Source organism: Lontra canadensis, unplaced genomic scaffold (genome assembly GCF_010015895.1).
Source record: "Lontra canadensis isolate GAN:19392208 unplaced genomic scaffold, GSC_riverotter_1.0 scaffold82, whole genome shotgun sequence".
Taxonomy (NCBI): Eukaryota; Metazoa; Chordata; class Mammalia; order Carnivora; family Mustelidae; genus Lontra; species Lontra canadensis.
Window position 1 is genome coordinate 5,828,086 of NW_022631076.1, and position 27,747 is coordinate 5,855,832.

The following is a 27,747-nucleotide window of genomic DNA, read 5'->3' on the forward strand; positions in this document are numbered from 1 at the left end:
ACTGCTGATCACTCCATTGTACACCCAAAACTAATACAACACTGTCTGTTAACAACACTGGAATTAAAACAGAAAAGGACAATGAAGACAGAAAGTAGACTGACGGTTTCCAGGGTATGAGGGGAGGGATGAAGATGCTCCAGAGTCAGAAAGTGATGAGAGCTGCACAGCTTTATGAATATACTAATGACGAGGGAATTACCTGCTTTCAAAGGTGAAATTGTATGGTATGTGAACTCTTTCATAATAAAAGCAAACCCCAGATATATGTAATGTGTATGTGTTAGGGAGGTTGTGGGGTATTTAAAGGAGACATTTACTCTATCTACAACTACATCCTCCAAACACAGGCACCTCCAGGGCTGAGACTCAACTGGAAATAACCATGGAGAAATAGCCACAATGCTTGCTCATGAAGTACCCAGTGTCCTGTGGGACACACAGGTTGCCCTTGTAAGCAATGCTTGCATCAAAGAAATACTAATTTTGTGTGTCATGTTCCAGGTTTTAGAGATGAATTCTGCTTGCAACAGGGGCCACAAAAATCCAATCCAATAAAATCAACCAGCACTGAAACATAGGGTTGAAACTCTATACAGGCTTTATTAATCCTTAACACACTTTCTTAAATAGACTCCTACTTGGTGAAATACTCCAAATGAAATTTCAGCAAGTGAAGTTTCCTGAGCAACCCCTTTTAAGGGTGGTAGAGCTTCAGGGTTACAATAAAAATGATTTTTTTTTTTTTTGGGTAAAGTACAGTTTTTAACAATTTGCATACCAACAAAAATAGAGGGGCTATCAATCAAACAGTAGGTTTTATGACTCTGGTGTTCATCAATGGATTGAAGACATAGAGGCTTTGATAGGAAGAGCCATCGAAATGGAAAGGTGTGTGAGTGTATGGGCATATTGTCTCTATGGTATGTATTTGTGTCTAAATATCTCTGGACAACCTAGGTTGCTCTATAGATAGTATAAACCTAATTGTTTAAAGATCATAACAGAAAACATGCAGATGATACAACACAGATGCTCTCTCACACATATATCCTCCACCAGCGCGATATTTATCAAACCATTTACATGCAGTTACTCTGACCCCGGCTTACTAGATTTTTAATTAGTCATACTACCCCCAGCCTTCACTGCCTTAAAGAAACAAAAATAAATTATTCTGGGCCCCTGAGCCCAATTCCAATGTGTAGAGAAGGTTTTTCTGTAGCACCAATAATCCTCTGGACACCAACCTGGTGTTCTTAAAATTCAACTTAATTCTGATCTCCACCCACCTGGAGACAGATCAGATTCCAAAGGTTAGGGGTTCAGTCCTACTGCCCTCCCCACTTCCCACTTCAGAGGCTAGTTAGTCACAAACCCAGGTTCTCGCCTGTGCTTCGGACCCACTGACTATAGCCTGGAGGTTCCAACCACCTCCTCCTCAGGTTAGATCAATTTATTGGAGCACCTCACATAATGCAGAGAAATATTTTATCCACTAGATCACTGGCTTATCATAAAAGGGTATAACCCAGGGGCAGCCAGAAGGAAGAGATACAAGGACAATGTGTGCGGAAAGGGTGCAGAGTTTCCCTGCCCTTCCCAGGCACCATTCTCTCAGCACCCAACATGGAAACTCTTGAAACCTTCTTTGGATTTTTAAGGAGGATTCAATACATAGGCTTGACTGATTAAATCACTGACCATTAGCTATTGACTGGATGTCCAGCCCATCTCCCCTCCATCTTAGGAGATCAAGGGGGTGGTAGTGAAAGTTCCAACCCTCTAATCACTTGTTTTTTCTCCTGCTAACCAAGGTCCATCCTTGAGTGGGATCCCAAAGTCAACCTCGTGAACATAGCAAAATACCTTAGTATCTCTCAGGAGTAAGGAAGTATCCAAGGTTTTAGGAGCTCAGTGCCAGAAACAGGATGAAGGCCATATAGATATTTATCTTCAATCACAGTATCACAGTCCCAGAGCTCTATATGGTCCAGTTAAAGCAGGTACATCCATACCTGAGAGGCATTTAAAGACAAGCCCCAGTTAAGAACCTGAAATGAACTGTGTGTACAAAAGCATCTTCTTAGTAGCTTTTAGAGGGTTTCCACCCTTCCCTTCAGTGGAAAACACTGAGCTCCAGGGCTTAGGCAATAGTTTTGGTCTTTTAATAGAAAGCCTCAAAAAAAGAAAAAGAAAAAAAGCCTCTAAAGAATTTTCAGCTAAGCAGTGGGAGAAGCAGATTTAAATATATTAATACTACATTACATTATTTATTATGTAAGAGTGTGTATGCATGTGTGTGTGTGTGTGTGTATTCCCAGTGTACTGTGAAATGAGATGGTAGATTGGGACCAACCCTCCTTATTTATTTTCTATCAAAAATATCCAACCTTGTTATTTCGTTGTTGCTGTTTTATGCTAAACTCAGGATTTAAGTTCCAAAACAAGTTACTTGCCGCATCAAGAACACATGGCTCCGTCATGTCTCCCAATGGCTCTGTATTCACTAGGAATCAACTTTTCTGATTTACTCTAATTATCACAGCTACTGAATAATAGGCTTTTAAACAATTATGGGAGTAATGGCCAATGAGTTAGACTGCTTATTACAGAATGTATGGAGATTGTAGGTGTAAAATTAGACTATTAAAAAACAATAATTTCCTAAAGGGAGAAGAGTAACTGCTTTCACTAACAGTACTTTCACCTACATTCTAAAAGGAAAAGATTAAAATGATGTAGGGACTACATACACTGAGGTTTTCTATGATTTCTTTTAACTAACATAGTTTCTAGAACATTCCCTAAGTTTAACGGTTTCCCTACTTTGTAGAAAAACTTTGTATCTAATACAAATATCTCAATTCAAAGGTCTTTATGTAATATTACATTTAAATAATAAATTTTACTGTGGACATAAAAAATATAATAGGAAAAAAAACAGGACCTGTGATAGGTTCATAAAAGTAAAAATGTTTTATTAAATTTATTATCAGTCATAATTTCATCAGAGACTTACAATGATGCCACCTGAGCTATCTACTTACTCTGTTTAAGTCTTTGTTAGGCCTGACATTTATCAAAAAAAAAAAAAAAAAAAAAATCAAGCTTTTTGTATTCCAAAGGGGTCTTCTAGAATGCGAAATAGTTTTCTGTTACTATCATTGAATTATTTTAAATATTACTCCTGCATTTTTATTATAGTACCAGCAAAAATCACACTGCAGCTAGCTTAACGTTTGAGAATAAAACAAAACAAAACAACAACAACAAAAAAACAGTGCTCTTAAGATAATGATTTTTAGAATGAATTATTAGCTATTTCCATTGTCACATGAATTAGAATTCATAACAAAGAAAGGAAATGAAAGGTAGGAAGAATTTTTAAAATTTGTTTTGTTGACGTTTCCACCATAAAAAGCCCTGTCAAGTTCTCTTTTGTAATTTTTATAATGTAGAAGGTGTCTTTCCACTGTGCATATTTTTCAGGAATATATATCTATTTTAATTTTATTGCAGAGTTAATTGACTTAGGAAGGAAGCAACTAAAAACCTATTTTTTAAAATGCAATTATTTAAGGCGAGGATGCGGGGGGATGCGGTTAAGGAAGCACTGGGGCAAGTTGGTGATAATCCCAGTTTTATTTAGCAATAAAATTAAAAGAAAATTATAAGATTAGCACACACACAACAATTACTTATAACACCACATTTCCTTCCTATATATATACATATATTTTACTCTCATGTTTTATCCACCAAACAATAGGAACATTTAGCTAGCTGAAGATAATTAAGACCATTAAGAATTATGGTGTCTGAACAATTTATTTTCCTACTTATTGTTTGAAAATAAATACTATCCCTATTGGATTAAAATAAAAAAAAAAAAAGCTTTGCTCTGTAATTGCACCTTCCCAAAATAGAATTTTGACGGTTTTCAAGGGCCTTGGGTTACATTTTCTAAAATGCTTGACTAGATGAACTTGACCTTCTAGGCAAGATTCTTATATTTGTTCCTGTAGAGAAAAGGAATATGAGCATTTTTCTTGCTGTTTCCTTTATATAACATTTGAGTGACCTGAGGCAATGTAGTTTATTTTCCTTTTTCTTAAGACAAGCTCCTTTTTCTGTTTCCTTTTAAGTAAAAACGTAAAGGTCAGATTATCATTTCACAAAATGCTCCATTCAGCTAAGGTGATTCTAGCTTCTCTCACCATAATATGCTTTCACTAATTATTTCATCACTCATTTAAATGGGAGGCATTCTGGAAGGGAATTCACTGCAACAAGTCCTCAAGTAACTAATTATGATTTTTTTTAACACAGGGGAATTTTAATTATAATGCCTGTGTTATTTAAAAGCAGTGTGTGACAATCTGCATCTTGAAACATCTATTGTAATAAGGAAGAAGAAACAAATATGCTGCTGAATGAAATAACAATTCGAGTAAAGGCAATTTAGTTGGCCTTGTATTCGCTTGATTTTCAAGAAACAGAAAGAAAAAAATGCTAACTGAGCCTGAATTATGAAACCACTTACAAAGATTAAAAGATAAGAAAAATCTTACCCCTATAAAGAGTATATATAAGCTTATTTTTAAAGTTATATGTTCTCTCTACTTTAGGAGATATTTATCGTGGGTCATCATTTAATGCATAATGATGGAAGCAAAATCTCTCATTTGAGGAAAAAACAACCAAATCATAGTGTTTTCCCACAGGGAGTTGATATTTTCAAGGGACTAAATGGATAAGTAAAACCTATTATTATTATTATTATTATTATTATTATTATTATTATGACAATGACTATTCTTTCCCTTTGTTTATATTTTGGAGAGTTTTATTGGTTAAAAATAAATGACTACTTAGGAAACTATTCACAGTGTCCTTACATCTAATCCTCAGATTGAGAAGCAAAGTGATAAGGGAATAAGTATGTGCAAGAGTTAGAGAATGTGGGTTCCACTTTCTGCCTGTAGAAAGTTCTCTATTAATCTGGGTATCTGTATCACAGAGCCTTTTTGAGCATTATGAGCTAATGTATATGAATATACTACACAAAGAGGAAAAGATCATACAAAAGTCAGTGGTTTTAATAGTCAAGAAGTACATGTTTAAAAATTAACAAAAGAAGAATCTACCTGGATACAGATGCTCTATGATGTATGGCGACGTATCCTGCAATCAGTGTCCATTTACCTGAGGAGGAACAGATCCCAGTGCATCCCCAAGAGAGTAAATACAAGAAGTGTTCGTACTTGGGTTCCAGCTGTGATCCTCATAGCCCAGCAGGGGAAGTGAGTGGGCAAGGAGCCGGGTGGTTGGGTGGGTGTGTGGGTGGCAGATGGGAGGGATTAATATTAAGGAAAATAAACAAGATGGTACTTTCATGAATATGCAGTGGAGCTTGGCAGTGATATGGTTTTCTTACACACTGACATTGACTCCCCTCTCCCCCAGAGAAGAGGGGGTTATGATAAACTCTCAGACTAGACCAAAACTCCCGTGAACTCAGCTTCAGTGAATCTTTTACAGTTGGAAGGACAATAAGAAGGCTCCGTTGAGAAGACTGACCAGCGTCTTTTTCTGAAATGATAACAGCAGTTGCATGATCTAGAACTCCTGGTTTTACCAGTACAAATTACATTGGCTTCATGAACAGAACACTAGATTAAGTTGTGAAAAATGAACCTTGTAGTCAAACAGATTTTGGCACAGCTTGCCAACAAACTGCATAGATTCAACTTTTAAAAACTCAATTCAGGCTTGCCAGTGTGTGCTTGTAGATTGCAAAAGCAGATATCTTATCCAAGATGACAATATTTATAGCTCACGATTTGTAGCCTATATTTCTTTTTCTCCTAATCCCTCCAAAAATGTTCTGAATCATCACAAGGAATACTCAAAGTTGTCATTCCCTAATAATATTAATTGCAGTAACATCATAACATCCATTTTAGGTCAATTTGTACCATTACTGCTGCTATTGAATAAGAAATTACTCTGTACCAGGGCTTTACATGCTAAATGTTATTTAAAAGCCAGCACAGCCTTAGGGGGTAGGTTATTGTTATGTCGATTTTACAGAAGAGAATCCAGAGGCTCAGATAGCTGGCAACATCTGGAGTAGGGAAAATGTGCTTGGCCAGGTCCATGCTCATCTTGATGTTATGGATTTCAGAAGGAATGAGGAATTGGCACATGCCTTTTTTATCTTTTTAAGTAGCATATCAATATCCCAGCACAGTCCATTTCTACTTCCAAAGTCCTCAATAGTTAATTACTTTATAGACTACTGAGATATAAATCAAATTATTCCAATAATTTATCAACTACTGAGATATAAAGAAAATCACTTCAACTCTGTCCATCAAGTAGTTGTTTAATCTCATCAAGCTCAAAAAAAAAAAAGAAAGAAAGAAAGAAAGAAAGAAAGAAAGAAAGAAAGAAAGGAAGGAAGGAAGAAAGGGAGAGAGAAGTCGAGGAGGAGGAGGAAAACAAAGATGACACTGACAGTTGAGTAGCCAAGGGCAAGCCACTCCATCATGGACCACTTTGTCATGAAGATTATTCTTATTCTGCGCAGAAAGCAGTAGAGACCCCAGGGGCTCAAGAGCAACTTTTGCCCCCCTCTTAACTATACAGAGTAATCTAAATTGGAGGTCTTCCCCCAGAACAAGGATTATCAGTGGAAATAAATTTTATTTGAAAATTTTTGCCATCCATATGGCAGGGCAAACCTCTAATTACCGATCTTCTTTTCTTCCTCTTATTGCCCTGTGAAATGCATTCCTTTCTTCTGAAATCCAAAAGCACTATCCCTACTCCTTAGTTCAGAATGATGTAGATACCTCATTTTGTCTGTGTGTCTTTGGAATTTCCATGTCTGTATGCATGCTATTAAATTCTATTTTCTCCTGTTAATCTGTTCTATGTCAATCTGGTTCTTAGTCCAGGTAGATGGACCCTTGAAAGGGACAGAAATTCTTACTCCCCTACAATGGAAACCTCTCCATATATGGCATAGCTCCATGTGTTCACTGGCAAAGCAAATAGCTAATGAATAAGTACGAAACATGCCCAACACTCTGGTAGGTAGAGAGCGCGGATGGGAAGGAGAAGCTTTGCAGATAAAGTTTGTCTCTGCTTCTCTCTTTAAAAGTCTCAATCTAGAAGGCTAAATAGAAATATCCATGGCAGAGAAATACTGCACCATTTTAGACTAGAGCTTACTGGATACAAATAAAAATTCCCCAGTTTCAGCCAATACAGGCCAAGCTGCTTTCAAATGGAATAATAGCCCTTACTGATAGAACTTGCAATTCTCAGGAATGGCAATACACAATAGCTTGTTACACTGAGACCTTTTTTTTTTTTTTTTTTTTTTTTAAAGAGAGGGAGAGAGGTGGGGAGGGGCCGAAGGAAAGCTAGAGAGAGAATCTTAAGCAGGCTCCATGCCCACCACTGGGGGGCCCATCTCACAACCCTGAGATCATGACCTGAGCCAAAATCAAGAGTTGGAAGCTTAACCACGTCACACAGGCACCCTATACTGAGACTTTTAATAAGATGTTAGACGGATGGTAGCCCTTGGTTTATCTTTCCTACTCACCTCCTCCGGCTTCAGCTAAGTGTACAATTAAGTTTAAGAGTTTGAAGAGCATGTGAGAAGTTACTAGAAAATTGGATGAATGGTGCATGCATGGCAAGAGCATGGTACGTAATGTTCTGATTGATTAAAGACAGATTTCATTTGCCACATTTCTTTCTCCTGAAAGACACTTTGAGAAAGCAAATGGTGGAAGAGAGGCATTTTTATTTTAAATGGACTCTACACCATACTTGAGGGTACAAAACAGGTTTTTTGGTAGGTTTTTTTGTTTGTTTTGTTTTTTCCCCCACGCAAAGCTGACTGTTACCTTTTAGCAGTGACTGGTTTATTGACTGCTAATGCTTTAAAAATGAGATTAAATCAAGCCCATGGTCTTTATTACAAGGAAGACATATGCCCCTTGTGTATTCCAGTGGTTTGGCAATCTTAACCTCGACAGACATAACATTGATGTATGCTGTGTTGCCAAACAGCATGGTAAGGGTGTAAAATGCTGTGAACAGCCTTATTGCCTTGAAATGATACAATCTAATATTAGATTGTAACTCAGTGACTGAATCTGCCAACCCATCCTTCTACAGAATAGGAAAGTTGAAGCTACTTTGTTTTAATATCTCACAGGGAAGGGATCATTCTTCATTTCACCATTGAAACAGAGCAGGTAAAAGTGAATCTAGATTGCAGGGAAGTGGAAACCACAACGAATCAGGTCATTTTCATTAACGGCACATATGCATCTGCCTTTTAGTACTGTTGAAACACCAGCCTAGCTCATTCAAATCTGCAGAACTACCTTAGCAGCATGGGTGACGAATGGGTGGGATCTGAAGGTCCAGAAATTCTTACGCTAGAAAAATCGAATTGCACCCTTTCCACTTCACTTGGAATATCCTGGCAAAGCCGATTTTACCTTAATCCTCAGCGTTTATTCCACTTATTCCTTTTAATCAATCATAATTAATATAGACTTTCAGTCCTCTCTACACTTTACGCTCATCAATCAAATTCCAGGCATCCATCACTCAAAGGACCCAGGGGGCTGATAGCCTTGGTTTGCATGATCAGAATGCCACCTCATGTGCTTCCTGAGTAGAGGACTTTCTGCAACTGTGCTTTGGCCTGTCACTGCTAAAGCAGTCAGGACACCACCAGGTGGGTCGACAGACCATTCAAGTTTTCCTTGAGACTGAGGGCTTGGTTCTTAGGGCATGGTACTTTCAAATGCTAAAACCAGGTCAGTCCTGGTTAAAACCGGATGGTTGGCCACTGTCTCTCTAGGTGAAGACTTGCCCCCTATCCAAGACATTTTTGCTCAGGCATAGGCTGGTTTGTGACACTCTTTTGTGGCATGAAACCAGATTTCTGGACTGAATGCATATCAGTATGCGATATCTGCAGTATTTGATTTTCTATGCTGTCACCTGACAAGAACATCTCTTGCAGATTTTAACCTCCTCACACCCTCGGTAGAAGAATGAGTGCTGGAGTGGTGGTCCTGTCCAATTGTCCTAGCACATGTTATTGCTGAAAATGAGTCTTCATTCTTATCAGTATTCTAGATTTTAGACAAAATGGGACCTGGGAAAAGAAGCCCATATCAAATGTTTGCCCTCTTGGTTTAATTGCAAATTGGTATTTCTCATTTGGAAATCTATATGTTGCAGTTCAAGCCATTATCATTAAAACAAAATACACTGCTCTGAAGGAAAAAAAAAAAAAAAAGAAAGAAAGAAAAAGGGGAAAAAAAGCTCTGCAAAATGTCAGAATTAGTGATTCTCTAAAATGGAATTAATTAGGAAATATTTTTTCCTAATATTTTCAACTAATGAAAAGTCCTCCCTGCAGACACAAGTAGTATATCAACTTGAGACAGTCTTTGTTTCTGAAAATCTCATTTTCAGAATGATTGCTCAGATCCTTCCACTGTTTTCCAAGCAATTAAAGAGAAAGTAAGTCAAAATCAAAAGGGAATATGCATTTATCTTCTCTACATTGTTCCCTTATCCTAAAAATGCATACTTTTTTCTAAAAAGATAACTCCCTTGTTCCCAAAAAGAGGAATAAGAAGAGTTGGAGAAGGAGGAGGAGAAAAAGGAAGGATCCACTTACCTGCTACAGCAACTTTCGCTGTCCGACTAATGATAGACCCAGAATCTCCTAAAGATGCCTCACATTGGTAAAGTCCCTCATCGGGCTTGTGGTGCCTGGAGTGAAGTATGTTTTGTATCAACAGAGAGCCATTTGGAAGTTGCTGCTTCCTTTCATCCATTCCCAAGGCCAGGTGGACGCCATCTTTCTTCCACTTGATCATCGGGACTCCCCGGTCAGACTCCGCAGAGCAGTTCAGGAGGACATTTCCTCCCCGCATGGTGACAGCATCGGAAGGCTCCGACAGGAAGCGTAGTGACGTGAAAGGCTTAATCTGGAAACCTGGAGCAAGAAAGCAAGAGGGAAATAAATATGTTCATTTAATCAAAGGGATCACAGGCTTTCATATTCTGCTTCTTTATAAAGCTTTTCAAAACAGCAGGGGTCTTTGAAAAATATCAAAGAATAAATGATATTCTGTTAAAGGAACAAAACAAACAAACAAAGACACCCCAGTTGAGCTAACCAAATTAATGAAACAATTGACCGAAAAAGTAATAATGTGAGAAATTAAAAATTCATACAAATCTAAGTATGGCCATCACCACTTATAAGTCAATGCTTAAATATATAGACAGAAAAAGCTAATATTTTCCAAATAAAACTAGATATTTTAAAGTAACAATGCTTAGTAGTGGAGAAGCAGTAGTAGTCCCCTAGGATTTGGGGGACTTTTTTTTTTTAATTTTTAATTAACATATAATGTATTATTAGCCCCAGGGGTACAGGTCTGTGAATCGCCAGATTTACACACTTCACAGCACTCACCATAGCACATACCCTCCCCAATGTCCATAACCCCACCACCCTCTCCCTATCTCCCTCCCCTCGGCAACCCTCAGTTTGTTTGGTGAGATTAAGAGTCTCTTATGGTTTGTCTCCCTCCCGATCCCATCTTGTTTCATTTATTCCTTCCTACCCCTAAACTGGGGGACATTTTCTATCTCTGCATTTTGCACCCATTAATTTTTTTGAAAAAAATTTACTCAGGTATGTCTTTTCATTAACAACAACAACAACAACAACAAAAATCAACTGAACACCACAAAGAAAGTCATTTAGAACAAAGCTCTGGTGAGTTTTAAAATAAGTAACAAAACCCCACTTGCAGAAGCAAGTCAATATTGCCACTACCTATAATCAGAAATCCCTGAATGTTGCTCATGAGCCAGGAAATCTAAGTGAATATTATATTATATTCAGTCTCTCTCTCTCTCTTTCTTTTTTCCTGTAAACATAAATGAACATAAGAAATCAACAGGAGGAAGAGAAAGTCATTGAAGAATCCTGAGGGGGTGAAATAAGTATAATTAGTTAAAGTATATTCTATTCAGGGCTCACAAAATAGCATTTGGCAGAATGCTTGGTTGTTGAATCATAGGCTTTGGCAAGGTTTTTGGAGGTCACTGGGCTCACCCTCTGCTCAAACAAGTGTATGCCTAAATCATTCGAGTTGAATTACTTTTAATTTCATTTTTTAACCATCTCTGGGGCTAGGGATTCTACAATGGCCCTTGGTATCTTGTTTTTAATATTTAATTGTTCTTAGAGTAACTGAATTTTCTTGCTTCTATTTAATCTCAAATTTTGTTCTGAATTGCTTTGTGTGAAAACACGGAGGAGATGGACATTTCTTTTTAAGAGCCTTTATTCTTCTGAAGCATTTAATTTCTCTAAAAATACCACCTAAATTATGTTTTAGCCTTCATGCGTTTCAGGATAATGACCTCAATTTCATTAGCTTCCTCAATTTTTCTGTGATGGAAACATTATTTGTGTGTGTGTACTTTCTGTAAACTTTCTAGTTTTCTATCATTTAAAAGGCAGGCATCTAAATTGCCTGTCATCAATATTCTCTTAAAGGACTGACTGGTCCATCCTAGCTCCAATGGATAGATTCTTTCTTAACTTTGTATATACCCACTTTCTAGCAAAGATAAAAGCTGGACAGTTTCTCACTGTTCCTCTGCAATGTTACCTGTCCTACCCAATTTTTCTAAGCCTTCTATCTGAAGCCTCTTATCTAGCTTCTCTGTTGAACTTCTCCCAGTGAACTGCAGCATTTACCCTCATACACTCCTCTCATCCAATGAGACCATTCACCCAAAGAAAGCAGCCAGAACTTTGCTCAGATTAATATAAATTATAAAATTGCAGTGAGCAGTTAAGTCTACCAGAAGTGACATTGGTAAAAAATCTCAAAAGATACAGCCTAGCCCCCTCACTGCCCATGAAGCTCCTCCTAACCCACCAATCATCTTAGTGTAGCCAACTTACTTTTTACTGCCCATTTTTCTAGGGAGAATTAGATCAGATTGGTGGTCTGGATATTTAGCTTTTGGTCCTGGCATTACCACGTAAAGATCCATGACTCAAATAAGTCTTTCAAATCCTCAGAATTTCAAATCCTCAGTTCCTTCATCTGTAAAGTGAGGGCATTGAACTAAACAATCTCTAAATTTCAACATCTAGTTTGGAAACTCTCAGAGCTAGAATGAGTTGAAGGCATCCATCAAGAGAGTCCTGCTCTGAGCTTACTGAGATGCAAACTTATATTGCTGTAAATGACTCCCCCATGTCTACATGACACCCTCCTTTATAAGAAAAGAAACACAAGTCAGTGAACACCTTGCTTGAGATACCAAGGATTGGAAAGCAGAGAGGAGTTCCAATGTCCTTGAATGTCAAGATATTTCACTAGAGTAATACTGCAATTTCCATATAAGTGACATTAGTAGGGTAGAAATAAATTTAGAATTCAAGACCACGCAACTATATTAAAAAGCATTTATTGCTTTTTGGTTCTTCCCGGGGCCTATATTTTAAACAACAATGTCATGTTGAACACCTTATTTATGTCACAGAACACATAATACATTGAATGCAGCTGTTTATGACAGCATGTTAATGAGTATATGTGCCCATTATCACAAATAAATAATCCACTTAATCTGAAACAAGGAGTTTATGACAGTTTTCAGTGCTGTGAGTACATAATTTAGGAAAGTTAAATAAAAATTAACTTTTCTTCAAAACGACTACCCTTGCCTTTTGCTGGCAATTCGAGCTTCTGTACTCCTTATAAAAATTACATTTTTAAAGCATTGCTGAGGAATACAGGTATCTCATTGCTTTAAGTAACTTGAATTAGTTACTTTGTTTTTAAAAAAGATGGTCTTGGGTCAACAGAATCTGTTGAGAAGCAATAGATATGTGTCAATGTTCCTCTTATCAAAGTTCCAGTCTATGTAGGCAAAGCTGCTTGCATTCCCTTCAAAAATATTCTACGGAGGCTTAAGAAATGCCCCACTAACACAGTACACTGACTCCAATTTAGGTTGCCCCTTTTTCCACTCCTCTTAGGGTACTCGTTCCCCCCGGAGGGGTTTTGCCTGCCAATATATCACCTTTTAATATGAAATAATTTTTATCCAATTGTTTCATCCAAGAATCCCTATCTGAAATCAACTACACTGGTTGAATGTTTGAGCAGAGAAAGATAGATGATAACATTGGAGCCTGTAGCTCAAAAAGTTGTGGCTGGAATTTGGACAGGTAGAGTTGGATGGGGGACAGATTGCCTGGCAAATGAGTGAAAGAAATAACCAGAAAGCAACAGAAGAATGCTTTCGAAGAGTTACAATGTCACAGAGGATTTTACGTTAGATTGACTATGGTAGGGATTTCATCCAGAAGAAAGCCAACTAGATAAGTTTTTGTTTGTTTTGGTTTGGTTTTATTTTTAAGAGGCAGTGGTCCTTCTGTTGAAACTTTCTTTAAATAGTAACATTTCTCAGCCTCGATTCATAAAAGAAGTGATCTTATGACCTGCTGTAAAATTAAATGATTCATTATATTTTGGAGAAATCCATTTGAGAGTACCTAAATACCACCCACTAAGAAATCTGAATGGCTGAGTCTGATAGCAGAGTTTCTGATTAGCATGAGTGAGTGCCTCTTCTCCCTCCAAATGTTGGCTTGGGAAGATCTCTAGATCTTCTCTGGGTAGGATTTAGGTATAGAGTCAAAGATGTATTTAACCAGTTGGTCTTTTCTTATTTGTGTGAGTCTGAGAAAAAGTAATAAAGTGTCATATTGTTCTTGGACATGATTCTTTATTTTCATCTTCTGAAAGACAATATTTTTAAAGCACATAATAACAAAGCAAATCCTTCAATGTTTTTCCAATATAGATATAGAAGAGGGCTTGATAGGTGCCCCAAAGGAGAAATACCAACATTTATTTGTTTTGGTTTTGTCATAAATAAGCATCAGAAATAATACTCTCAGAGCTATTCAAAGTTTATATTAATTGAATATCCAGAGATTGAAAAGATCTGTAATGTGTTTTAGAAACTCGCCAAAATAATCAAACAAATAGTAAAAATCTTTCTGTTAGAGTAAGTTCCTTTGTGTATGCCCTCCTTCTCATATTCTTCTTAATGTCAAAGGCCATTCAGTCACAGAGGCAGACTAACTTAGAATGGGTTTTTTAAAGTATGACATTTTATCTACAATATCAAACACTGTTAAGTATGAAAAATAATTCCTCATGGAGTCAGAAATTCTTTTCCAAGTCCAAAATGTAAAAGCTTCTGGTTAAAGCAATAAAGGCTAAAAAAATGAAATTTATGAAAAGTAGCATAAAAGTAAAAAGCAGCTCCTGAAAAGATTTTAAGATTAGAAAATGTCGAACAAGTCCCCATAGAACGTGCTTTGCATAATTTTATCTCTTTTCAAATTACAAAACTTTCACTTTGGGATGCTTGGAGCTTTAGATGATCCCCAGTTTTTGTAATCAACCCAGAAAACTCTGCCGTCGTTATCTCTTCTTAGAAATATATGCTACTGCATCTGCTTCTCCTGTATTAAGGAAATACATCTCCACTGAAGAGAAGTAAAATTGTTCGGTGAATGGCGGAATACCCTTTTTAAGTCATCAGACACCAATTTTAAGTACAATTATAACTCTGGACTTCAGCCCTAATGAAAGTATATAATGGTTCTGAGGCTTTGGTTTGGAATGGGAAATTTAAAAGGCAAAGCAAAGCAAAACAAAACACAAGAATTAAAAGACCCCCTAACTATATGTAACCTTAACTGGATTTAGGATATCCAAATATAAATTCCAAAACAGTGATTCTCAAACCACAGTTCCCAGAGTAGCAACAGCAATACCAGGAACCTGTTAGGATTTTAGAATCTCAGGCCCCACCCCAGACCTACCCAATCAGTAGTAACTTTGGGGATAGAGACCCACAAGGCTTAATCAGCCTAACAGGAGATTATTGTATTCACTAAATCTTGACAACTGCTTCTCCAAGGTATCTGGTGGCTTGGACTAGAGCATCGTTGTCCTTGTGTTCTTTGTACTTCCCTTTTACAATTTTCCATAGTTGGGAAATGTATGTAATTTGGGTCAGTTATTTTTCTAAGTAGGGAAATGAAGTTATGAGGATGACCCAGGGAAGGCAAATAACTGATCGCCTTCTCAACACATATTTTATTAATATTTGCAGCACACTTCTCTTTGAAAGTTTAAAAAATAGTGGAGAAAGGGCCAAGGAAGAGGGTTATTGTTGACAATATGTCTGCTTTCCCCTTTGTAACCAGCACTCAGTTTGGACCCCAAATGGTTGTACTCCATTAAGCCAAATTTAAAATCCAGTCAATTGAACATTTAGAGTGCTCCTTGGAGTATCCTTGGTTCTTCATACAAGGAGCTTGTCAAAGGATGCCTTTTTTCAACTATGATAGCTACAATCCTCTTTCAAAAGGAGTTTTGGTAAATATAGTAATCTCTATCAGATTGCACTTCTTTCATTACATGTTATGTCCACGGTGTAACTGTAGCCTTTTAAACCACTGGAACTCTAGACACTTGCTTGGCTGACCTACCCCTCACTTCAGTGTAGTATCTAGATGGGCAAAACCACAATTATACTCACTCTGCTGCAGCCTGAGGGTGTGCACACATTAGGTGTTCTATCTTAATGCAAGACTTTAACGTCAGCCAGCCCAGAGCAAGACAAAAGGAGCAGAACCAGTGACCACTGGGGCTTCTGTGAAATGTCAGTGCTTTTTTTCTACTTTGTTAAGAGACAAAGTAAAAATAATTATCAAAAGATGGGGTTGTATTTTTTCTTTTTAATTGTGTACATGCCAGTCTTTGCAAGAGACTAGCATATTTTGAAGCTGTTCAACTTCAAGACAATTTTTTTTTATCACTAACAGATGGGAATTAGAAATGAATTAGATGTTGTGGAATTTATTCCTAAATTTAAATGATGCAAGGGAAGACTTATCAGGAAGAAATACAGGTACATTTTATTATGGCAATGTATTAAGTATCATTAAATTGTAGGGAAGCTATGGATGGAAAATTTAAATTAAAAATTTTAAAGGACACTTCAAGTTCCTCCCCCATTACAGTTGCCAGATTTAGCAAGTAAAAAATTTAAGATATCAGTCATATTTGAATTTCAGATAAACAACAAATAATGGTTTCATATAAATATGTCCTAAATGCTTGTATTTAATAAATACTGCATAGGGCACACTTATACAAAAACATTATTTGTTGCTTACCCCAAATTCACATTTAACTGGACATCCTGTATTTTCAACCATATCCCCACGAATTCACTTCCTTGAAATAATGGCAAAAGTGATCAAATACCATGTGAATGTCATCCTACTCCGCTCAGTTCTCACATATCTGAGGAGAAGAGCAAACTCTTGGAAAGCCACCATGATTGAATCAGGAAAAGTGATTTCCATGTCAGGACGTTTGCTGACCTAGTCCAATACCACCAAATATCCATGGAGAAAGGTTGTTGAACTCGATTTGTTCTTGACACAGTGATTCTTCTTTTCTCTTCCCTTTTACAAGACAGGGAGCAAAACTCAGAAATATAAATACATGATGTGAAGTTCAAGAAGCAACTGTCCCAGCAGAAATTGCTTAGTGAGCCCACACAGAGGATCCACATCAGACATGCTGAGCACATGGCATCTTCCACAAGGCAGAGGAAGCTTTGCTAAGATCTGAGGTTTTTATAGGGTGAGAACTGTGTGCCCCAGGCAACTATCTGAGTGTCCTCTGGCTAAATCCAGTAGTAAGGAGAAACGATAAGGGCCAAGATAGAGTGGGAGAGTACCCTCCTCATCCCTTTGTTGCTTTTAAGAGCTGAATCTCTGAACCACAGCTTGATTTTGCTGTGTGATACTGGGGAAATTGTAATGGGATTTTTTTTTTTTTTTTTTTCCCAGCTCAACAGGTAACACAGTCTGACATCTAGGTTATCATTCCCTGGGCCTCATGCAAAATTAACATTTAAAAGAGAAACTTTGATGTGCTGCTTAATCTGCCCTGGGTTTGAACCTTTAACTCCCTTCATTTTACTTAAATATAAGCTGGCTTTCTCCTCCCCTTGTGTTTTTCATCAGTCTTTCTCAAAGTAGAGGGATGGACAGCTTTTCATGAAGGCACAGCTGTCAATGAGAATAATAAGGAAGACTATTCAGAATATTCAGAAAAAGTACCAGTTAATGGGTACCCAGCACATAAGAATAACTCCATCTGGATGACAGTGAAGAGAGGGCAAGCTTTGAAGATGCCATTAATTTTGAGGGGACTAATGGACTTTTAATCAAGTTACTTCCATTTACTGTACACAAATAAACAAATGTGGACACAAAACCAAATACAGTAATTGCCTATAATCCTGTTCACCTAGTAAAAGCCGTTGTTAAAGTTTATGTGCATTTCATTCTAAGAAATGATTCATTTTTTGATTCACAGTGATTTTCTTTATTATTCACATGGTTGTAATAATATTTGAGAGAAAAAGAGAGAGACAGAGACAGAGGGAGAGGAGCACTCACCCATAAGATTGTGCACACACTCTGGTCTCTTTTATAAGGCCTCTAATCTCATCATGGGGTCTGCACCCTCATGACCTCAAATAAACCCAATTACCTGCCAAAGTCTCCACCTTGAAGAACTCTATATGGAGAGTGAAGGGTATAAGGTCCCGAGGTGTGAGAATGACTGGGCTTTCCCAGGAAAGGAGAGAGACCTATAGGACAGGACTGATCAGTCTGAGGGAGAAGAGTTCAAGGAGATTAGGTTGAGAGGCCAATGGGAGGTGTGTAGGACCTTGTAGACAAGCAAAAGAACTTTGTTTTAACTCTGACAAAGATGGAAACCTAGCGGAGCATTTTGACCCAAAAGTGAAAAGGGCCAACTTATATTTTAAAGCAGTAGCTCTCATCAGAGAAAGATTTTTGTCCCCTGGAAGACATCTGGCAAATGTCTGGAGACATTTTTGTTTGTCATAAATGGGAAGGTGCTATTGGCATCTAGTGGGGAGAGGACAGGGATGATGTCATACAGGCTACAGTGCACAGGGCAGCACTTCACAAGAGAGAATCCTCCAGTTCCAAACATCACTAACTTGAGGATGAGAAACCCTATTGCAAAAGGTCACCTTGGTTGCTGTGTTAAGAACAGGGGTCATCAGCACAGGAAACTGGCCAGCAAGTTACTTCCATCATCCAGGTGAGAAATAATGGGACTTAGAGGAAACTCCTGCAGTGGAAGTGGTAAGAAATGGTCAGATTCCGAATCCATTCTGAAGGTTGAGCCCTGGGGTTGTTGAGGGATTAAATGTGGATTTTTCAAAAACAAAAAAAAAGGAAAAGTCCCAGATGACTCCAAGTAGATCAACAGAACAATGTATGCAATTTATATGCAAAAAAGGCATACTGTCTCTTGCAAAAAAAGCTCTCTCAGCACAAGAGGTCAAGAGACCTGAGTTCAGTTGCGTAATTCTGTCACTCACCAAGCCTGGGCCACACCCTTGGGAATCCATGTACTCACCAATAGAACAAGGACATTAGACTAGCTAACTTCTAGGTGTCTTCAGCTCTAATATTTGTGAGTTCATCCCTATTAACTTTGCTACGTACAAAAATTTTATTCTTAAGTTTAGGAGGAAATTTGTTATATGAAGAGATTTGCTATAATCACCCTGTGATCAGTTTATCACAGACACATATGAGTCCACAAAGAGGTGCAGTTAGAAAGTGTCAAGAGACCAACAACCACCTACCTCATTATCCATAAAATAGAAGGAGAGTCTAATCTTTCCCCTTGAAGATAAAAGACCGCAGAGGTCACTCTGCCAACAAAGCAAGGCAGCTTTATTATGATTCATGAGAAATGAAGTATTCATCTTGTGGAAACTGCTGTTACAAATATAAAGGATTAATCCCATAAAGGTCTGACAGGTCCAGAGAAAGCCTTAAAAATTGAGCAAACCTCATGGTTGACACTGTGGTATGAAGACTGATGTGGGGACCCATACTGATAAAACATTTGTGTTATAATGAGTCCTATTTTCTCAAAATGGAGGCCAAACAGTGGTTTTCATTAAAATGCTGTCATTCATTTTTGTTGTGATATTTACCGTATCCTGTCTAAGCAGAAAAGTGATATTTTCCTGCTAAGCCCATAAATGACATCAAGAAGAAAAACCTATAATGATAAGAGAAACACCAGCTTTGGAACTGAGAGCAAATGAGTTTTAAAACATTCGGTTCAGTGTTTATTAAACACTGTATGTTATTAACTGGTGATTTAAGTTTAATGGGAGCTGACTTGGGAGTAAGGATAAAGTTTCTTTGGGAAATCAGAACCATAAGGGAATTTCTGAACCCTAAATATGTAACATGTGCATGATTTAGGTGAACTTCAAGGATGAAGGAACTATGTATGTGTCCCTCACCTAAAGGATCTAAAAGATGAAGAAGCAAGTGCGTTACTTAGCTAAAAGGGCTTATTGCATGAATGAATTAGTTGCTGCAATATCCTGAAATGTTCTAATCAGAGCCTTCGCTAGAATCCAGTGGTTATTGCCTTGGACCTGCCTGGCCACCAGGCGGGTGGCCAGTGTTGCTCGTTCTCTATGCCTGCACAGTGGTTCAGGGTTGAACACGGGGGCCAAGGAATGATTGACTAGTTATAAATCTTAATCCAGTTAAGTAATAAACATGAACTCGCATCAGGTTCCCATTTTACAAAATGGAAAAGTTAGACACAGGCCTTGCAGAGATGGGACGTCTCATGGAGCAGCAGTGACTGTTCTGGTTCTCCAAGAGATAGTGCTTTATTCTTCTTCCCTTGAGGCTCTACTCTTTCTATCACACAGCATAGTCCTAAGAGTTTCTTCCTTATTTTACTGAAAACTTCAAGGGAGCAGAAATAAATTGTATTTGTTTATCTCACGCAATCCTTAGTAGTCTTTTTCTATCTCAGAGGGATTTAATATTTATTGAATAAACTTTATACCCCAAAACATGAATAATTTAGGAAAATTCCTTAAATCAGTGAGAGAAAAATCATAACATGCATGACCTAATTCTCCTAAGTTGGCTGTGAGTGACAGAGATTACTAGATATTGCTGTCAATAAAACAAAAATCAATACCCACACCGATAACATTTTCCTTGCATATTTGGAGGTGAGGCTGGCCAACGCTTTCTGTCAAGAGCTAGATGGTACATGGTTGTTAGCTTTCTGAGCCAAAGGCAACCCTGAGGATATTATATAAGTTCTTATATGATGATTGAAAAGGTAACTATTTAAAAACATCTATGCCATTGTTAAACAAACAAACAAAAACCGGAAGAGGGCCAAGCCCGGTCCACTGTCAGGCTGTAGTCTTTGGCCCCTGTTCTGGGAAGATGATGCTGTGGATTGACAGGTACCAGCAATACAAGCCTGGAGCTGCCACCTTGTGCTCAACTCCCTACTGTCAACACTGCATTCCTCTTGGTGATGGATTTCCCACTTACAAGAGCTTTTTTTTTTTTTTTTTAAGTTTTTATTTATTTATTTGACGCAGAGAGAGGGGGAAGCAGGCTCCCCACTGAGCAGAGAGCCCAATGTGGGACTCAATCCCAGGACTCTGGGATCATGACCTGAGCTGAAGTCAGAGGCTTAACCACTGAGCCACCCAGGCGCCCCTACAAGAGCTTTAACAAGAATATCCGGTCTATAGGCTGTGCACACAGATGAACTTCTTCATTATACTCCTTCATTCACTCACAAATATTATTAAGCATCTATTAAATGCCTATGTAGCTCCCCAGCTACCCTGTTCCTTCCAACAGCCCTCCAGTTCAGGGCCACAGATCCTTTATCACCACCCCCTTTCTTCTTGTCCTTCCTCTTGCTGCCTCTGTACATTCCCTGGCCTGTCTAATGTCCCTGTGCCCTGCTGTACAGATTCCAGAGACTCAGCAGATGGAATTGAGGAATTCTGTAATTTTTGTAATTGCTGACGATTATAAAACACAGGCTCTTAACATATTATCATTTACTAAAAAGCCATAGAGAAAGGCAGAACAGACTTGTTAGCTTTTTACCTCTTGCATGAATAAGCATTCAAGGTAAGGAAAAAGCTGTTTCTTTGTTTCCTCATTGCAATTAAGCCAGTAGAGTCTAGTCCAGTGCCCCAGTACAGCTGAGTTTTTCATTGGCTTTAAAAAGGCTACAAAATTTCAGTTATGCTTGATGAATAAATCCTGGAAACCTATTGTATACCACAGTGCTTATAGTTAACAATATTGTATTATATACCCAGGCATTTGCCACGAGGCCATATATTATGTTAAGTGTTTTTAATCACAAAAGAAAATTTTAAAAAGAGGGTGACAGAAAATTTTTAGAGTTGATGGTTATGTTTATGCCATTGATGGTAGAGATGGCTTCATAGGTTGATGCTTATCTCTAAAGTCATCTAGTATATATTAAAGATGCACAACTTCATTTATATCAAGCATGCCTCAGTAAAGAGGCTTTTAAAAAAAATAAAAGGTGTATAGGTAATTCAGAGCTAGGGAACTGTCACTGTGTCACCAACAGTGCCTTGTGGGTTCGTGGTTGTTTAACTACTTTTTAACCATTCCTGGATAAGCTTCTATTCAGTTACTTTTCATGTATTTATCTTATTCAACCCTTAACAAATTTCTTTCATATTGTCACTAATTAAAAAAAAAAAACATAAGAACCAAAACAATGATTGTCTATGCCACCATTTAGAAATAGTAAAAGCCTAAAATTTATCTAAATAATAAAAAGCAGATTCCCTGGAATGATAGAAACTGTAATTCCATTAAAGAGTCCAAGTGTTATCATAAAACACTCAGAAGCAAATTTATACACAACTCTCTGCTGACAAGCAAAACCGAGAGCAGAAAATGGGCTGAGTTTATGGAGTGTAGCACACTGGTCTCCTTCTTAAATGTGGGCTTACGCACAATTCATCAGCTGTAGACACTTTCCCCCCAGTACCCAGAATCCCAGACAAATACATCTGCTTCCTGTTGTCTTCTGCCCCTCTTTCAGGTTCTTTCCTAATGCCTCAGCTCTTTTATCCTCACATTATATCCAGGTCCAAAAAGCCAGGGACTTCATAGATGACACCAGAACAAAAAAAAGGGAAGGGGGTTATAACATTTTGATTTGTATGTTATATACCAAGATTGTAATTTTATTTACTTTTTAAAGATTTTATTTATTTATTTGAGAGAGAGAGAGAGAGAACAAACACACACCAAAAGGGAGGAGGGGAAAAGGGAGAGGGAGGAGCAGACCCCCCACTGAGCAGGGAGCCGGACAACACCTGCTGGATCCTGGGACCCTGGGATGATGCCCTGAACCAAGACAGATGCTTAACCAACTGAGCCACCCAGATGCCCCAGACTATAGTTTTAAAAGCCATTATTATTATACATATTAACTCATACTACCAAACATGTTGCTATCTTTTTAGCAAAATTAAATAAATTAAATCCCTTTTTTTTCTCTCCATTAAAAAAATATACATGAAAAATAGGTCCTTGCTATTGTGTATCCAGGGGAATGAGTAACATAGACATGAAAAGAACTAAAAACAATCTGAGTCACTTCCATAAGGCCAGATCCACCCCCTTGGGCATAGGTTGGTCTGGGAAATGGGGCTGGGCTTGTTCACCACTTCAGTCATGGGCTAGTGTTGCATTAAGACCTGACGAAGGTTTGTACTCTGGCTTACAAACACTGTATTCTTTCTCTGTTTATTTGTTCTTGTTTTTCTAGTAACTTACCTAGCATTTACATGGCGGCCTCATTCGATCTTATCGAGCAGGAAGAGATTGTTAACTGTACTTTGCAGGCAGCAAAAAAAGGCTCAGAGAGAACTGTCTTGACTAAGGTCCCAGGGCTTGGAAAATCTAGCTTTTTGTCTTAATTCTACCTAGGAATCATTCTTTCTGCTTTTTATCCAAATCCTTTCTTTTCCTCAAGCTACACAGAAGTAGAATGCATAGCCAAGTAGGGCCAAACCAATTCAGAGGTGGAACAGACAAAAACACATGGTGGTAATTGAAATGTTTGGTACAGACGGTGCTTAGCTGAGCTACTGTTATTTCAGAAAATCTGTCAAACAGGGTTTAGGCACTGAAGCCTTTTGGTCATGTGACTATGTAATCTGGGAAGAGGTTTAAGTCTGATTCTGTATACCCAAAATCACCTGGTATAAAATGGCTTCACCATTTTATATAGATTTTTGTCACCCAGTTCAGTTCTGGAAGGGTGAGCCTCAGATTAACACAGTGAGCATTGGCAGAAGAAGGATAAGGGTCTGGGAGTGACTGGAAAGGGTCTACATGGATGGGGGAGGTGGGAAAAAGAGGCCAAAGTAGCAATACCAAATTAGAAAAGCTTTGTCTATTTTCTCTTTGAGGTTGTCACAGAATCATGAAAAAAAAAAAAAAAAGCCTGTATTTGTCCCACATAACTAAATCTATGAAGGGCCAAGGCATTTGATCATTAGAAATTATTAGTATCAGACTTCTTAAATTTTGATTTTGTCCATAACATTTGTATTGATCTACCACATATATTAATACCTGATTTACTGCCCTCAAAGTCAAGAACTAAGCCTAAAATCTTGTTTAAATCTTCTTCTCCTTTTGTGTTTAGCATTGATGAACACATACTGAAAAGAAAAGAAAAAAAAAAAAAAACAACACTGAATGGTGTTGCTCTCAGGGAAGAAGAATCTCTTACTATCTTTGACATGAACCAAAGGGGAATGAACAAAAACGAGTGAACTTTCAGCTTCCTTTATTTAGTAATTACTTTCCACGGTCTACAGTATAGTTCATTGGCTGCAGGATGCAACTGTGGCCCCTCACTTAGGAGCAAGCAGCACCAAAGAAGCTCATAACCAGATCCACACATTAAAGGAATTTATGGATGCCCATCTGGGCATGTCCAAAATATAGAGACAGCAACACAGTTGGTGACGGTTTTAGAAGTAGCTTTTAAATGGGACTGATGCTGAACAATGGTGTGCCAAACATTTTTACCATCAGTGTAAAATAAAGTAAAATTTAACCAGAAAAATGTATGTGAGATGAGGACAGACTCATTATGACATTGTGCATTGTGCTCCTGGCTAATGTCAAGGAAACTCACTAGTGTGATGACAGAGATAATCACATAAAACATTTTTGAGACTGAAAGCGGGCTCAATTTATAATTATGCCAGGACAACATATATATATATATATATATATATTAGGATTGTTTCAGGCAATTTGTGATGTATGGTCTTCAACCTATCACTATTTTAAAGATGATACAGATGTTCATACTGGCACCCTTTTTCAAAATCTGTATTTTTATCTGATAGTGAGAAATCCTGTCAGACACCAGAAGAATTCAGAATTAATTATATTAAAAATATAGTATATACACTTCTATTTCTGAAATTCATAATATACTGTCATTCTTTGGAGTTTTAGATAAATTTGGAAGTAAAGAGAATCATTGCCTTATTCTCCTCTAAGTGTTGGTTACTCATTAATGGAAATGTCTTGGGGTGGGGGTGGGAGAAAATTCTTTGTGTGGGTATAAAGGCCAATGTATATTGGAACACCTCCTGGTGGTAACTGGAAGTGGATGGCTCAAGGCTCATCAAACTGGCATGTAGCTGGAAATAAACTGCAAACAAATGATTAAAAATGTGGTAAGTCTCAGTGAAGACTGTGAACCAAAAAATATCATACCTCCCTGTCGGTCTGCAAAGTGACTGTGAAAAATGACACATGAGTCATGGTAGAAGGAACTCTGGTCACTAAGACACTGTTAACTCCCCTGGCTTTTACCATGAAGAATAAAGGCAGAATGAAGCATGAAAGTTGGGATCATAGGGGAGAGCCCCGCTCTATCACATTCAATGACTCACAACTCTATGCCCTTTTGCTTAATAGTTGTGGGTTCAATGCTTTGACATGGATAAATATGTTCAGGAAACCTTTCTAGTCAATGCTGACAGCAGCAAATAACGGTTTTCCAGGACCGTAGTTGAAAGTAAGGGAAACTTATAAAAGATTGAGATGGTATTTTTGGTTGTATTAATTATTCATTCATAAATAATACTTTCTTCAGTTTTTTCTTTTCTTCTTCCCTTTTTTTTTTTTTAAATTTACATAGCATGAATGGATATTCGGTTGACCACATCATGACAGTGTACAAAATAACTACTACATAATATAGACACTAATCATGTTTTGAAACTTTTCCTTTGTGGGTGGGAAGAACAAAGGTACTAATACTAAATCCCATCACATGATTTAATTTTCAGCTACTCAATGAAATTATTGTTATGCCGATTTGAGGGAGGAGAAAACTGAGGCTGAAGTTTATGATAAATGATAATTTGTCCAATGGATGAGCTTGAATTAGAAATAATGTCTTCGACTCTAAACTCCATTTCTCACTGTCAGATATGTTTCTCTAGGAGTTTCGGTTTCTCTCCTGTTTCTCAGGAATCTGATTTTTTTTTTCTTACGTTTTTTTCTTTTCCTTTCTGTAAAGGGCCAGACAGTAAATACGTCTGGCTTTGTAGAGAAACTACCATTGTAGCAGGACAGCAGCCACAGAGTATAAAAAGAAATGGGCATGGCCACAGATACCCACCACCCCCCAACCGCCCCGCTCCAAACTAATCATCAGAAATGAAAGCAAAAAGACTAAACAAAATAAATAAAATTATGTAAAAACTAAACAAAATAAATAAAATTATGTCTTTAGAGGCAGGTAGGTATATCTTAAAATGATGCCCCAGTAATACCTCTAGTATATAAATCCTGGATAGGAAACAATGGTATTTATTCTGACATTCTCTAATCTTCCCCTTCCAGGCTCTCCATCTCCTGGGTACCCAATGCTTTCCTACCAGAGTTACGGCTCTCCTCTCAAAACACCATCCACCCCTGGCCGCCTTTCACGATTCTTATTCTGAATGCGTCTTTCTTCAGTTTCCTATTTTCAAACCTATTCAAAATAGCGCCACCTAGTGGGAGATAAGATTCAATTACTTGTATCCCACATGAAGGTGGGATTAGTTAAAAAAAAAAAAAAAACTTAGTGTGGTGGGGCGCCTGGGTAGCTCAGTCAGGTAAGTATCTGGCTTCAGATCAGGTCATGATCTCAGAGTCCTGGGATGGAGCCCCACATAAAACCCCACATAGAACCCCATATAGACACCCGCATGGGGCTCCCTGCTCAGCAGGGAGTCGGCCTCTCCCTCTGTCCCTCCGCCCTGCTCATGCTCATTCTCTCTCTCTCTCTCTCAAATAAATAAAAATCTTTAAAAAAACAAAAACAAACAAAAAAAAAACACATAATGTCGGGGCACCTGGGTGGCTCAGTTGGTTAAGCGTCTGACTTTGGCTCAAGTCATGATCCTAAGGTCCCAGGATTAAGCTCCACATCGGGCTCTCTGCTCAGCGGGGAGTCTGCTTCTCCCTGATTCTGCCTGCCATTCTCCCTATTCGTGCTCTATCCCTCTGTCAAATAAATAAATAAAATCTTTAAAAACAACGACAATAACAATAAAAACCTTAATGTGGCAAAGTTAAAATTATTGCAGCTTATTAGTATGCTTAACTAAATTCAGCAACTATTTATTAAATCACTATATGCCAGATACTGGGAGTGGGAAGGTTTCTAAAGAAAGCAACATATATCTAAAGTCACATTTAGGCTCTAGGAAATCCTCTCCAAGGATCTACCTCAAGAAAATAACTGAATAGTAGAGGAATTACTGCACATAAAAAAAAAAAAAAAAGCCAACTACAGTGTTTGATACAGCAAATCCAACTAAATAGAAACATATTACGTATCTAATATTAAGGAAATAGATAAGTAACTGATAGAACATAAAGATAATGATATATTAGGAAACAAAATGATCACTGTGAAGAACAGGAAGAAACATGCAATATTAAGCGAATAAATGGGACGGACACGTGGATGATTTCTTTGGAGTGAAATTTCCTTTGGCTTCACCTCAAATAATGTCATGATATCAACCACCCATTGCAGCTGAACGATCACTCTTCTGCATTAATATTTCAGTCTGGTTCCAATGGAGTCTGCGTATGCATAAATGCTGGTATATGTAAAGAGCAAATAACCTGTGGCTTCCTCATCCAAAACTCTTTCACTCTAGGAGACACGGACTACTTTAGTTGCTGCACGGACAAGGCTTCTATCACATGACTAAATAGCCTTTTTGTAGTTGTTAACTATACCACTGCTGAGAAACACAGGCATGCAACAGTTCTTCCTTTTCTATGCATTTTTTTCCTTTCATTTTGAAGCCTCCTCCCTTGTCCCTCCAGAGGCCAGTTAGCAATGCAATAAATTAATTTGTACTTTGGAGCGAACTCTTTAATCCCTTTTTGTTCTCTCACCTCCCAATCAAACACACGCTCTCACATTTGCATGTATTAACATAATGAAACATTAATTACACAGTGTCTAGGATAGGACAAGCAAAGCGCTTCAATCAATCTCAATAACTCGCATTGGGAAGGTGAACAACGCTGCCCAGCCTTATCAGGACCGCATAATA

The 27,747-nt window shown here is 37.8% G+C and overlaps 1 protein-coding gene across 2 annotated transcripts in view; it reads right to left on the reverse strand.

The window, feature by feature from the left end:
- DCC (DCC netrin 1 receptor) overlaps positions 1–27,747 on the reverse strand; it is a 1,110,025-nt gene that overhangs the window by 712,132 nt on the left and 370,146 nt on the right. For both annotated transcript variants that reach the window (XM_032882476.1, XM_032882475.1), the window contains exon 2: positions 9,731–10,051. In XM_032882476.1, coding sequence (XP_032738367.1) covers positions 9,731–10,051 — 321 coding nt within the window. The remainder of the gene's footprint in view (positions 1–9,730; positions 10,052–27,747) is intronic.